Source organism: Castor canadensis, chromosome 17 (genome assembly GCF_047511655.1).
Source record: "Castor canadensis chromosome 17, mCasCan1.hap1v2, whole genome shotgun sequence".
NCBI lineage: Eukaryota > Metazoa > Chordata > Mammalia > Rodentia > Castoridae > Castor > Castor canadensis.
In genome coordinates, this window is record NC_133402.1 from 12,486,376 (window position 1) to 12,501,429 (window position 15,054).

A 15,054-nucleotide genomic window follows, 5' to 3' on the forward strand; every position below is an offset into this window, starting at 1 on the left:
TGTGCCCATGGTTAATGGAAGTCATACATCAGGCAAGACACCGAGGAGGAGGAGAGAGGACAGGCATTGTGGAAAACATAGGGAAGGCTTTGGCCTCCAGGCTCCAGCTCCTGTGTCTCTGGCTGCTTGAATGTCAAGCAGTGCTAAGGCAGTTTGACACAATGGTGAGCATTACGGCTTTTTCTCTCCATCCCAACCAGAGCTCCCATTCACAATTGGGTTTAGTCATTTACTATCTAATTATTCCCCAACAAACGACTGCCTCTCTGTGCCTCAGCCTCCCACCTGCAAAATGGGAAGAAGTACTCACTTAGCGGGTTGTGCAAATTATGTTAAGTCATGTAAATCCATGTAATTTATGCAATATGTAAATTGATAAGCACAAGGCCTTGGGAAGCTCAGGTAACTGTAAGCTACTGTTACCTTTCTAGTCCTCAGTTTCTTTGCCTCTAAAATGAAGATTAATAACCAGGTTATTTCCTAGGTGGTGCTTGTCAGGCACAGGTGTTTGAGGGCAGCAGGTGTTTGGGATGGAGATCAGGGCCCTTGTCTATCTTGCTCTGAAGTTAGCCTGGTTCAGAGGTTCGAAACCCACTTCCACTATTTGCTAACAGAGAGGCCTTGAGCAAGTCACCCTGCCTCTCTGAGTTGCAATTTCTCCGTCAGTGAAGGGTAAGTTAATAAGAGTCTCAGCCAGGTGTAGTGACACAGGCCTATGATCCAAGCTTCTCCAGAGGCTGGGAAAGGAGGATCGAAAATTTGAAGCTTGCTTGGGTTACAGAATGAGTTCAAGGCCAACCTGAGTATCCTAGCAAGACCTTGTCTTAAAATAAAAATATGCAAGGCAGTAGTTCAAGTTCCAATACAGGAAAAAAAAAAAAAAAAAAGCTTGCACTCACTCCTGGCTGTGTGAGCTTGGGTGGGGACCAACCGCCCCTGGGGTTTACACCCTAGCCCTGCCAGGTGAGAGCCAGGTGGAATCTCCACCTGGAGAAATCCTTTAAACTCTCCGCACCTGGTGCTCTTCAGGCACGAAGGGGAAGTCATTGCTTTTGGATCAGATGAGGACACAGCCCCTAGCAGCTCAGCACGTGATGTCCCCTTGTTATTACTGCCGTTATTAATGGCACGGGGAAGTCGATCGCGGGGTCTGCACATACACAGCTCCTGGAAGGGTGACAACCCCTCCCCGGGCCTGCGCGACAGCGGGGTGGGTGGGAGGTGCGGGTGCGCGCACGCGACGATGGGGGCCCGGCGAGACGCGCGCGCGCGCGCGCGGCCTGCAGGCGCCCAGGGGCGCGCTGCTCACGCACTGCCGCGCGCGAGGTGACCGGCGCGGGGTGGGCGGGGCCGGGCGGGGCGGGGCGGGGCGCCGCATCCCGGTGACGCGGGCCAACCGGGCGGCGTTGCGGCTCCGCTGCGCTCGCTCGGCCGCCCTCCCGCCGCCGCCACTGCCGCTGCCGCCGCCGCCGCCGCCGCCGCCTGCCGGGCCCGCCCGTCTGTCCGCCCGCCCGCATGGCGCTCCGGAGCTTCTGCAGCGCCGATGGCTCCGACCCCTTCTGGGTACGTGCGGGGGCTGCCGCGCCGCGTGGGGCCTCGGGGAGGAGCGGGGGGCTCCGGGGCGGCGCGGGGAAGCGCGGGCCCATGGCCACCCCGGCTCCCGCCGCCCACCCCGCGCCCCGCTCTACAGCCGCAGGGTTCCCCTTCCCCCCGGAAGACAACCGATGGGGGACATTTGGGGGACTCAGTTCCGGGGACACAGGGCCGGGGACGTGGGGAGGGGTGGAGAGGGCATGTAGGGGGAGGAAGGGGCCTCCCCGCTTTGGGGTTCCCTCCACTTAACCAACCTTCCAGGAAAGGGAGGCTCTGGAGAAGGGGGCAGCCAGGGTGGGTGGGGGGACTCCCCTGATTTCTGTTCTCTCTTGTCCTATGGGGATTGGGTGTCCCCCCCATTCACCAAAACACCCCCATTACTACACGGCGGGCTGGAGAGGGGCCCACACTGGAGAAAGGTACTTCCCACTGGTTGGATTGGGGTTTGCCAACCCGCTCCCTCAACACTTTTACATCCCCGTTACTTTCTGTGGTTACATATTTTTGTCATCTTTTCCTTACTTTCTGCCTAATGTTCCCAGGGAAGTTTAGGGAACCTGGGAAAAGCCAGGGCAGAAGGTAGGTGCTCTGGCTTGTCCTGCCTGGCTCCCCGGTCAGGTTTGGGGTACATCTGGAGGCGTCCAGGACCTTGGTACCCATGGGAAGTGTCTTCCAGGCCGTAAGGTGCCCAGGCTCCTCTCTGGGGATGCCCTGGGGCTTTGTGCGCCTTCCCCAGGCGGTTTTCTCCCAAAACGTGCCGTGCCCTGGGTCCCGGCTCCCTCCTTAATCCCCAGGGTTGGGGCTTCAGCGTCCCTGTAATGCGATTTGCCCCTTTGTTCCTGCAGGTCACTTCAGTGTCATGCTGTCTTGATTACTGGTAAACACAATAGGCAAATCAGGACACAATCGCGTTTTCTTTTTGTTTAGGAACGGGAAAAACACCTTGGTCTCTTCCCAGCCAGTGATTAGCATCCACAAACACCTTCTTGACTGTTTCTGTGGTCTTTTGCTTGAAGGCTGCATTTGGGGTGTTGAAAAGTGGCTCTCGAGGGCCCCACACTGGAAGGCTTTATTTATTTATCTTTTGGGGGGTGCCTTTTGATTGAGCAACCAACCGTACGTTGATATGTCTCCCACTTTTAAGCCCATGGGATTGGAACTTTCTCCTGGGCTAAAAATAGCTCATTAGCCCTGCATTTGGGGTCTGGATGGAAGTGGAGCCCATCTGCTCTTTAGGGGGCGCCTGGGGGCATCTTGGTCCTGTACCAGGTATAGTAAGAGCAAGACCATTACCGCCACCGACTTCCTCGTGGGGCTCAGGTTTAGTATTGCATGAGTCTGGAGTAGTTTTGTTTGTTTTCTTAAACCGGGGGAAACATAGGTGCCTGTGAGCTAGATTCTGTAATCAGGATGTATTTTATTGATGACAACTGGCGATTAATGACTAATGAGTATGTTTGGGGCGTTCTCTATTGATTTCACTAAGAAGCCAGTCCAAGACTTGTTGCTACCGAAATTGCTTGATTGACTTGTACTTAGGATAGTGGCCTTTACCTGCTCGATCTTGGCCTGGTGCCTTCTGTCCCTCCTCCTTCAGCTTCCTAGACCTGTCTTATGTCCCAGTTTCAGGAGGTGCCATGAGTGGGCAGCGAGTCCCAAGATAGCACAAAGCAGGTGGCTTGTGTTTTTCCAAGACTGAGTGCTCAAGGCCGGGGGAGAGACTGCTTTCCCTTGCCAGGTGACTGTGTGACTTTGAGCAAGCCACTTTGCCACTCCGTGCCTCAGTTTTCTTATCTGGAAAATGGGGGCAGGGGCTAATACAATGTTCCAGTCTGTTGTCAGTGAGCTAATCAGATTGAGCAGCCCAGTTTGTCCCCAGTGCAGAGATAAGCGATAGTTACCATTTTCCACTTCCCTGTCCTCCACTGGACTCACTTTTTGGTTGGCTGGTAGGGGGTGGGTTAGGCTGTGGAGGCTGCTCACCCACTTGTAATTGGCTCCTCTTGTGGCCAAGGTTATGCATTTAGAAGTCAAGGTCAGGTGTCCTCAGGTGGCATTCTCAGACCCTTACTCCTGGACAGTTGTCTGTCTCTGAGGCTCCCAGGACCAGGAAATGATCCTGGTGAGGAAAGTTCTGGTAACTTACAATCTTCCTTTAGGCAAATGTTCTGGGACAGAAAAGAGGAACTTTGTTATCTGAATGAAAATAGGGACTGAATTCTGGTCCTTGGCTTGCTTTTTCCCTTGGGGATGTGGGGTGGCTTTGAGTGGTCAGAAGCCTGGACCTCTGCTTAGGAGACTGTTTAGACAGGGTCTCCCTATGTTAGCAAGGCTGGTTTTGAACTCATGATCTTTCCAAGTGCTGGGCTTACAGGCATGTACTACCACTCCTGGCTGTCAGTCACTTAAAAAAAAAAAAAAGTACCAATGTGTTTCATGCTCAGTATAGAAAAGTCCAGCAAACAGCTTGGCCAGCAGTGTATTCCCCAAGTTCAAATCCTGGTTCTGCAGCTAAGGCGATCCACTCTCCATGCCTCAGTTTCTCCTGTAGGGTAATGGCGAATGGTGGGAATTTAAGGAGCAGATTCTTGCCAAGCATTGAGAATGCTGCCCCCGGTACACAGTTAGCACTCAGAAGATGCCAGTGGCTGTCACTAATTGCAGTTCTCTAGTTAACTCTTTTTGAGACAGGTCTCACTATGTAGCCCAGGCTGGCCTGGAACTCACCATCCTCCTGCCTCTTCCTCACAAGTGCTGGGATTACAGGCGTGCACCACTGCACTGGGCTTCTACTTAATTTTTTTTTTTTTGGTCTCGCCTCTGTTTGCAAACTGAAAGACCTGCAGGTCATGGAGTGGGTAGGTCCAGGGGCTGACTTTGTGGCATCCTCCAATGCCAAACTCAAAATACTCGACTTAGCGGTAGGAGCATCTTAGTGGCTGTGAGAGCCACATGTTTTTCCTCCTCCAAGGACTGTTGGTTTTCAAACTCATCCCATTACCTTCAACTACTTCCTGTCTTCTTCCCCTTTTTGTCCCCCCACCTTCCATACTCTGTCTCTCCCATCCTTATGGATTCTTCCTTGAACCTGACGGTCCTCTCCTCCACTCAGCAGACTGCATGGATGTCCAATCTGAGCTCAGCCCAGAATAGCCACAGGAGGTAAATGGCCAAGAGGAGCCTCTAAGATGGCAGGGCCGGGTCTCCGGGGTTGCTCTTGTGCCTTGCAGAAGGAAGCCACAGCTGCCTGGACAGCTCTGACTCACCTGGTCCAGGTCTCCTTCCCCTCCCCCCCCCCCCCAAGCTGGATTGGCTCCTTGGCGATGGTCTTGGAGGCGCCCTGCCTTTGAAATGTGGTAGGGTTGAGGACAAAGTTCCTTTCTGCTTGTGGCCTTGGCTTTTAGGAACAGATCTCTTCCCCTGGTGACTCCTGGGTGTCTTCACCTCATGGAGCCCCAGGTGAGCTCTGCTCCCCCAGCCCTCCGGTAACAGGGAAGGAAGGCGCGGCTCCATCTGTCCCTCCTCACATAGGCCAAATGCTGCGGCATTTCTTTGACTTCTTTTCAACCCTCCCATCCCATATTGGATCCTGTTCCTGCAAATTGTATCAGAATATGCCTGCTTCTCACGCCTGCCTTCCCAGCCTGAGCCCTGGTGCCTCTCCTCTCTTCATTCACCTTTGACACCTCTCCCTCCCCACAGTATAATTTCAGCCCAGCAGCCAGAGGGATCCTGTTAAGATCAAGTCGGGGTAAAAGCCACTGGCCCCCATTGTCTCTCTGACCTACATTTCCTACTACTTTCTGTCTTCCAGACCCGCCTGTACCCCAGGGCCTTTGCACTTGCTATTTCTGAAGCTTGGGATACTCCCTGACCTTCATAGCCTGTTCACATGTCACTGCAGGGTACTTTTCTTTACATATTCAGTTCTCTGTTCCACACCCTTTTGCCTCTTCCTGCCTTCTCATAATCACCTACTTTATTTATTGTGCTTACTCACTGTAGATTTCTACCAAAGCTCCATCAGGGCAGGAATTTTTGCCTGTGTTTGTTTCTGGCTGTAATCCCTGAACCTATGAATGGTGCACAGTATTTGTTCAATGAATAAATGACCTAATGCACTAGGATGGCTTTCCAGCTGTGTTGAAGTGTCTCTGTGAGACTGTCACTGACCTGCCTGGAATTAGGGACTCAGATAACTGATCCCTCAGTACTTTGCAGTACTGACGTTTGAACTCAGGCCTTGCTCTTGCTAGGCAAGTGCTCTACCACTTGAGACATGCCCCAGCTCTTAGACTGCTCAGATTTTTGTCCTTCAGAAGGTCCCATTGGAGTCTTGTCTGTCTCTTTTCCCCAGGACCTCATGCTCGCACACAGTTGGCGCCATCTCCATTTGAGTTTGAGTGTCTGAGATACGTGTTCTAAACTGGGGTTTAGATCTAGCCTAGAGGTCGGCTGCCGTGGCTTTATTTTAATTGTATGAATTGCTGTCATTTTTAGTATTTACTTATTGGAAGACTTCACAGAAACATCTGGATTTCTTCTCTGAAAAAATCCGATAGCTTTGGGTCTCGCTGGGTTCTCTCTTTTTGAGGACAGGTCTCGGGCTCCCACACAGACCCTCCTCCTCCTCATTGTTGCTTCTGGGGTAAGGCCATGTGCTCTTCGTCGTCTTTTCCTGTACTTTCTCACTCCTAGTTAGTATTTGAGCTGACGGCATCTCCTGCTTTGTAGTCCAACGTTTAGGTGACTGGGCTGGGCCCATCGGACTTCATAGGCTTTTTAATCTTGTCTTTGCTACAGTCTGAGTCTTGATAGTTAGCCCAGTCTGGCCTCCTATTCAGGGTCTTCCGCCTCAGTCCTCTGTGTGCTGGGATTGTAAGCCTGCCCTGCACCATCATACCTAGCTCATGACTTTTTTTTTTGTGGGACTGGAGTTTGAACTCGGCTTCATGCTTGCAAAGCAGGTGCTCTTATCATTTGAGGCACACCTCCAGTCCATTTTTGCTCTGGTTATTTTGGAGATAGGTTCTTGCAAACTATTTGCCTGGATTGGCCTCAAACCTCAATCCTCCCAATCTCAGCCTCCCTAGTAGCTAGGATTATAAATGTGAGTTACCAGTGTGCAGCTCATGATTTTTTAAAAAACTTTTTGGGGGTGCTGGGAATTGAACCCAGGGTCTTGCGCATGCTAGGCAAGCCCTCTGCCACCGGTCTATAGCCCAGCCCTGACTTGCTAGATTAATGACCTAAAAGACCCTGGCTTTGGCAGGAGGGGATGTGGGGTGTATCAGATAATTATGGATGCTTGAGGAATCTAAAGCAGGCCTGTAATTTGTATGTTGGTTCCAGATTTTCATGGTGGGAAAGATCCAGCTTTCATTATCAGATCTTAATGGTCAGTAAAACCCTAGGTCATAAAAACTTGCTTGAACATTTTGCAAAGGTAAATGAGTGGGTTGGATAATAATGGGGGACCCACACATCCTGAGGCAAACTCCTCCAGTTTGGTGAGAAGGCTGGGATAACATCTGACTTGGTGGAGGGCGGACTGCACTTTCCTCCTGAGCCCTTGGAGGCTGCCATATTGCAAGGATGGGGCCCAGTTTCTTCACCTGGGCCTTGTTGACAGTTGGCGCTGATTCTTTGTGGGATGTGGTGTTGGTGCACTATAGGAAATCCCTGGCCTCTGCTAAGGGTGCCAAGAACGCCTCCCCTTGTTATGACAACCAAGTGTCTCCAGACAGTGCCAGGCTTTCGCCCTCATACTGGCCTTTCCTAGGAGGTCATGGGCTGTGGAACTTGTGATGTCATTGGCTTATTGAATGGCCCTGGAGAAACTTGAGATCAGAGGAGGTGAAACTTCAATTAGCTTGGGAGGGAATGTGGAACAGCCAGGCTGGTTGTCTCTTGTCACCCAGAGCCATCTTCCTCCTTCACCCATTCCTCCTGTTGTAGTGTGGAGGACAATTCAGTGTCCCCAGAGAAGATGCCTTTCGGTAGAGACCATCTTTGAAGCCCTTACCTCTTCATTTCATTTTTATTTACTTAGTTATCTTGAGATAGGGTCTCGCTGTATAGCCCCGGCTGACCTTGAACTCACAGTCCTCCTGCTTCTTCCACCTGCGTGTTGGAATTACCAGCATGTACATGTACCACCACATCTGGCTTTCTACTCTTCATTTTAAATGGCCCCAGGAGAAGGAGACAGTGACAGAGTCGTGTATCTGTGTTCCCTGGGCCTAATCGTGGGACTCACCTCCTGGGGTTCTCTGAGAACCTCAGTTTACCTGTTAATGGCCTCTTAGGTAGCTGCTTGTGTGGGATGCTCTGCTCATGGGCAGCATGCCGAAAGTGTAGGTTTTTTTTTTTTTTTTTTTCTGTGGTACCGGATTTGAATTCAGGGCACCATGCTTGCTTGCAGGTGCTCTATCACTTGAACCATGCCTCCAGTGCGATGTGGCCTTTTAAGACCCTGAACTCACTCTGTTGTTCTTCCCCAGCCATTTTTCATTCTTTCCTTTACCCCCTGATTGATTGGTAATTGACCAATGAGCCAGGCAGATGAGGCCCACGTTCCGGGGTAGGTCATGCACAGACCCAGCTGAGGTGGGTGCCAGCTGCGGTAGTGAGATGTCCGTGGAAGGCCTTTAGGAAGAGGTGACATTTGACCCAAGACCTCAGTGGCAAAGGTGGCTATACAAGGATGGGGAAGGGGAGAGAGTCCCAGAGGGAGGGAACAATGTGTGCAAAGGCCCCCCCCCCTCAGGTCCACGTGTCGTAGAATTTAAGTCACAGGAACCCCAGGGCCCCGCAGAGCTATGTCATAAAAATCTTGCCCAGAGTAATCTACAAAGTGCATAAAGCACGGACAGAATTGCATGTGGGAATTATACAGGAGGTGGGAATTCCAGGGAGATCGCTTACCCTGCCTGGCGAGGGAGTGGCACCATTCTCGGTCCTCACCACCCCATCTACCTTGCCAGCCATTTGTGCTTGAATGAATCTTAGGGATTTTTAAATTTGTCTTTGGTGCTAGGCAAAGTGCTGTACCACTGAGACACACCCTCAGTCCCAAATCTGAGGTTTTAAAAATCCAGCTTATTTTATTTATTTATTCTTTTGGTGGGACTGGGCTTTGAATTCAGGGATTCATGCTTGCAAGGCAGGTGCCCTACTTGTTGAGTCACACCTCCAGTCCCTTTTGCTCTGGCTATTTTGGAGATGGGGTCTCATGAACTGTTTCCCCAAGGTTGTCCTTGAACTGTGATCCTCAGGATCTCAGCCTCCCGAGTGGCTAGGATTATAGGCGCCCGGCCAGCTTATTTATTTTATTTATCTTTTTTTATGAGTCTCATCTCTGGCTTAGAACCTTGGCTGAGATCTTTCCGGGTGAGACTGAGTTGGGGTTTCCCATTCCCCAGCCGCCTCTGGGGCTTTCGCAAAAGACCTGTGAAGTGGTTCGGGTGATTTCCTGTAGGCCTCTAGAAAACTTCTTTTAAACATAGCTGGGATCGAAGCCCAGTGGCTGACCGTGTGAGGATCTTGCACTGTAGCTTTCTGACAGCGCGGTAGCTTTAAAAAGGACGAGTAAGCTAGAAAAGGATAAAATTTCAGTTTGCCCTCCCTGCCCTGCCCTCCCCTCCCAGAAGCCTCCATTGCTGACAAGTTTCTCTCTCAGGAATCCTAGAAGAAATTTAAGCATCTGCAAATGCCTGTGCAGATGTGTTCATGTACAGATGCTTTTCTCCCCTCCAAAATGGGCTCCCATTCTAAATTCTGTATCTTGCTTTCTTCACTTAGAGACCAGTGCTGAGTTGAACATGGTGGTACATACCTGTAATCCCAGCACTTGGGAGGGGAGACTGAGGTAGGAGAATATCAAGTTAGAGGCCAGCCTGGACTACATAATGAGCTCTTGTTTCCACAAAACAAAACAAAAACCAGTGCTGCTTTTCTTTCCATAAATGTCTGTGCAAATCAAAGGAAGCCACACAGAGCCTTGTGCTCACTCTGTCACCTCCTGGTGACCGTCGGGGTCGTTTTCAGTTTCTTTGGCTGTTCATCAGTGCTGTAGAGACACATACCCGGACATGTGCAGGGCACATACATGCAAATGACTCAGCAGAATAAATTCCTCAACCACAAGTTGCCATGTCTGGAGACGTTTGCATCTTGAAATTCGATAGTTAGTGCCAGGTTGCTGTAGCAATTTATTCTCCCACTCTTAGATCCAGCAGCACTTATTAAACACCTACTGTGTGCTGGCATGTCAGAGCTTTGAGTAGGCCAGGCCCAAGTGGCTTTCCTGTGTGTGAGAAGGTTTTGTCCGGGATCCTAAACCTTACATTCCAACAGGGCTTATGTCAGGAGACCAAAGTAGGACTGTGGTTTGGTTTCGTTCCAATTTTTAAATATGTGTTTCACTGCTAAGCATTTTTGACTTCTCTATTATTTGAGCAGTGCCCTTAAATCAACAGTTAAACAGTGTGTCAGGGTGACCCCCGCCCCTTGTTCTAGCCACTTCACTGTGGTTTAGTTTTTTCACACAACCTTTCTGATTTAGGGGTAGTTTCCTTTCTTCTTCTTTCTTTCTTTTTTTTTTTCTGTAAACCAGTTTTTTATTTGTTTGTACTTAAACTAGACGAAGTGATACTGATTTGTCATGATTCAGTCAGGTATATAACCTCTTGTTGGGCTTTGGTTGCTCACGCCTGTAATTGCCTGGGCTGACTTCAAACTGCAATCCTCCTGATCTCTGCCCTGAGTAGCTGGGAATAGTTCCTGAGACACCCATCTCGAAAACACCCAGCACAAAACAGGGCTGTGGGCATGGCTCAAGTGATAGAGCTCCTGCCTAGCAACTGTGAGACCCTGAGTTCAAACCCCAGTACCACAAAAACAAACAAACAAACAAAAAACCACAAAACAAAAAAAAGATTCCCAAACTCATATTAGATCTACTTGTGAGTACTCAGAGACATACATCCTGTCTGTACCAGGTTAAGGTTATTGATTAGACTCCAATTATCCCCCATCCCCAGCTCTAAAGCAAAAATCCTAGGAGGAAGGACGGAATCCAGCCACTGCTGGGACGGAATCTGTATAATACACTTGTCACAGGTCATCAGGGTGCATATTCGCAGAGAAACTGAGGAATAAATCCAAGGCTTGAGGGATACCAAAGTACTTACAGCTTTCCCCAGCAGTTTCCAAGGTGGTCCCCAAACCACTGACAGGATAGCTTTGCTGGGACTGCCTATAGGGCTGCCCGAGGTCCCCTCCATATTTGTGGGATGGACTGTTCCAGGCCTGGGGTTCTAGGCTTGGCTACCAGGTCTGAGTGTGCCAGGCCTGATCTCCACACAGGAAAGTTTCTAGATGTGATGGTTCAAACGGAGGCCTGCGTAGTCTGTAGGCATCGAGTCCTTCTGAGTCACACCATTGCCATTCTTTGGCCACTTGCTTTTCTGACACCTCGTAGATTTCACTCCTGGTTGTGGAACCAGGTTTGTAGGTAAGGTTCAAAATGCAGAAAGTTCTCGTACCTGCTGGAGGCTGAGACACTTCTGTTTCTGAAACCTGTCATCGAGCACACACAGCTGGGTGTGGGAGAACACAGTTCACATCTGCTTCTTGACCTGGGTCCTAGTAGCTTCCTTCCTCACTGTGCTCTCAGAGCTAGAATTGGGTGGTTTGGCTTTGGGGCTGGTAGCAGAGTTAGGACTGTCCTAAGCAAGCAGGCTCATGGCATAAGGAGGGGAGAGGCTGTTTCTGGGGGGAGGGGGCATCTCAGCAGGTGACTTTTGTAAGGACCAACAATTTTCTTTTTTTTTTGGCACTGGGGTTTGACCTTAGGGCCTCACACTTGCTAGGCAGGAGCTCTTACTGCTTGAGCCACTCCATCAGCCTTTTTTTGTGAGAGGTTTTTCGAGATAGGGTCTCAAGAACTATTTTCCCAGGCTGGCTTTGAACCATGATCCTTCTGATCTCTGCCTCCTGAGTAGCTGGGATTACAGGCATGAACCACGGGTGCCTAGTCACACAGAAATTTTTAAACAGCTCTTGAACATTCTATTCCTCGCCCAACCCGTAATTGAGGCTCCCTTTCACTCCTTGCTCTGCAGTCATAAATGTTTATAAAGCAAAGAATTATGTTTAAATCAAAGCTCTGCTTTTTTTGTCTTTTCTTTTTTTTTTGGTGCTGGGATCGAACCCAGGGCCTCACGCATGCTAGGCAAGCGCTGTACCACCGAGCTACATCCCAGCCCAAAGCTCTGCTTTTTTTAAAAAAGTTAATACACCGTACATATCTACACACAGAATCTTACTAATCCTTTATAATAGTTGTATAATATCCCAAGTTAGAGGTTTGTGATAATTGAGAGTTTCATTATTAATGAACTGTTGCTTGGATAGATTTCTCATTTTTTTAAGTAGACAGTGGTCCAATGTACATCTTTGTACATGGGTCAGAATTAAGTAACTTTTAGAGTTAGAGTTGGGGGTGTGGCTCAGTGGTAGAGCGCTTGCTTGAACTCACAGACCTGGGTTCAATCTCCAGTACTACAAAAAAAAAAAAAATTTAATTTTTTGTTTTGGTGGTTGTTGGTACTGGGGTTTGAACATAAAGCCTTGTGCTTGCTAAGCAGGGGCTCTACTACTTGAGTCATATATCCAGACTTTTTTTTTTTTGTATTTATTCCAAAGTACTTTATTGTTTTTGAGGCTTTTGTAAATGGGATTTTTTTTTCATTTTTCTTTTATTATTCATATGTGCATACAAGGCTTGGTTCATTTCTCCCCCCTGCCCCCACCCCCTCCCTTACCACCCACTCCGCCCCCTCCCGCTCCCCCCCCTCAATACCCAGCAGAAACTATTTTGCCCTTATCTCTAATTTTGTTGTAGAGAGAGTATAAGCAATAATAGGAAGGAACAAGGGTTTTTGCTGGTTGAGATAAGGATAGCTATACAGGGCATTGACTCACATTGATTTCCTGTGCGTGGGTGTTACCTTCTAGGTTAATTCTTTTTGATCTAACCTTTTCTCTAGTACCTGGTCCCCTTTTCCTATTGGCCTCAGTTGCTTTAAGGTATCTGCTTTAGTTTCTCTGCGTTAAGGGCAACAGATGCTAGCTAGTTTTTTAGGTGTCTTACCTATCCTCACCCCTCCCTTGTGTGCTCTCGCTTTTATCATGTGCTCATAGTCCAGTCCCCTTGTTGTGTTTGCCCTTGATCTAATGTCCACATATGAGGGAGAACATACGATTTTTGGTCTTTTGAGCCAGGCTAACCTCACTCAGAATGATGTTCTCCAATTCCATCCATTTACCAGCGAATGATAACATTTTGTTCTTCTTCATGGCTGCATGAAATTCCATTGTGTATAGATACCACATTTTCTTAATCCATTCATCAGTGCTGGGGCATCTTGTCCAGCCCCCTTCTTGAGCACCACTTCTGGCACGTGATGGGCGTTTTTAATTTCCAGTCTCTTCTCCAAAGAAACTGAATAGGTAATATTTTTTATTTATGTATTTATTTTGGTGGGACCAGGGTTTGAACTCAGAACTTCACATTTGCAAAGCAGGCACTCTGCTGCTTGAGCCACACCTCCAGCCCCGGATAGGTAGTATTTTTGAAAAACAAGAGGGAACCTTATGTAAACCCAGTCTCTATTGTTTGATTTCATTGATTCGTCTGTCTTAGATACAGACTATTTGTCTTCATTCACAGATATTTATTTGAAGATGAAATGTAAACACAAACCTAATTAAGTACTTTGCCAATAATTGTTCCTTCTGGAGCCAGTTGGTCATAGTCTTGTTTTGTAACCCATGTGCACAGAGAGGTCGTGGGGAAATGGGAGACAGGGCTTAAGTGACTGGGTGTCTTTGCTCCTGGTGGGAGGGAGGCTCTGGTGTCGTGCCTGGCCTGTTTCTCCACTCTCTCTCACGGTGTCCTGAATGTTAACTGGGCTCAGGCATCCAGTGGTGCCCATAGCAGGGCCTCTGCCCTCCTTGAACTTTCAGTCTGTGGGAGAACTGGAGAAATAAATGGAAAAGCCATGAAATGCTGTGGAGGGGAGCTGCTTGGTACACAGTGAGTGCAGTAGGGGGTTTGGTCTGGCTGGAGAGGAAAGGGGACCCTGAGTGGTAATCCTGTATTACCAAGTAGGCTTGGCTGTGTGTGGCAAAGACCTCAGATACATTGGCTAAACTTACATACGAATTTCTCTCTCATGTAAAAATCTCAACTGGTGTGGCAGCTGTGTCCCAGAAAAGGTCAGGGGCCTAGGCTCCTTGCATCCCGTTACTCTGCTGCCCTTACCTGTGCAGACCAAGATGGCGCTTCTCTATATCCACATGCCAACCCAGGGGAAAGGGGAGAAGGGCACAACCTGGGAGTTGGCCCATAGGTCTCCTTCACATCCCATTGGCTGGCAGCTAGTCACATGGTTGCCTCTGGCTGCAAAGGAGGCTGGGAAATGTATTTCTTTTCTGGGCAGGCGTGTGCCCTGCTGCACATGACTTGTAGATGAGGGGGAGTGGATGTTGGGGAGCAACTGCAGTTTCTGCTTCATAGGCAAAAACAGAAGGTAGGAAGGTTTGAGCCAGTGGAGTAAGCGTGCGCAGAGCTCCAGCAGTGTGGCTGGAGCTTAGAGAGAAGGGGTAGTGAAGCGGTGGCAAGCTGATGACTACGGCCTTGATCCCTCCAGGGAGCCAGGCTTGCCTCCTGTCCCCTGTCCTTGCTTAGCCATTAGCTCTAAGACAGGAGTATTTAAAATGCAACCCTTAAATGCTGTTCCCTTCTCAAGTGTCCAAAAACCCAGTGACTTAGTCAGTTTAGTCTTTGCTTTTTCTTGTCTTTCTGTGTGACTTTGATGAGTGTTTTTTATTGATTTAGTTTTTTCAGTGTTGGGGACTGAACTTGGGGCCTGTGCTTGCCAGGCAAATGCTCTCCCATTGAGCGAAACCCCCACCAAGCGTCCATTTTGATAAATAACACGCATGGAGGATTGCTCTCTGTCAAGGAGTATGCTAGGCCTTATCTGTGCAAACCTTGCTTGAGGCCCATTGTAATTGGGCCCTTCTGATCTCTGTTTTAGATGGGGAAACTGAGGCACAGTTAAGCTTGCCCACATTCATACAGCTAGCGAGGGCTGTGGGCAGTATTCACGTAGCAATCTGACCTCTGAGCCTGCTGTTACACTCTGCTATTTAGGGAATAATGACAAGAAAAAAAAAATTCCATACTTAGTACAGATGCAACTTTCTTCCCAAATGTTTTCAGTCCATAGTTGGTTGAATCTGAGGATGCAGAATCCACAGATATAGAGGGCTGACTGTGTATCCCTACTATAGAAATGATATTCTGCAAATCACGTGGACCAGTGGCTCTCAGCGCTGGGTGTTTTTATTCCCAGGGGGCATTTGCCAATGTCTGGGAACATTTTTGGT

General features: G+C 49.1%; 1 protein-coding gene across 3 annotated transcripts in view; it reads left to right on the plus strand.

Annotated features, from left to right (window-relative positions):
• The first annotated feature begins 1,447 nt into the window (after positions 1-1,447).
• Abcc1 (ATP binding cassette subfamily C member 1 (ABCC1 blood group)) overlaps positions 1,448-15,054 on the plus strand; it is a 123,141-nt gene continuing 109,534 nt past the window's right edge. Inside the window, exon 1 of one of the 3 annotated variants that reach the window (XM_020181572.2) lies at positions 1,448-1,563. In XM_020181572.2, the coding sequence (XP_020037161.2) occupies positions 1,516-1,563 (48 nt within the window). In that variant the 5' untranslated portion in view covers positions 1,448-1,515. The remainder of the gene's footprint in view (positions 1,564-15,054) is intronic. The other 2 variants (XM_020181571.2, XM_074060444.1) reach the window with 2 other exon arrangements.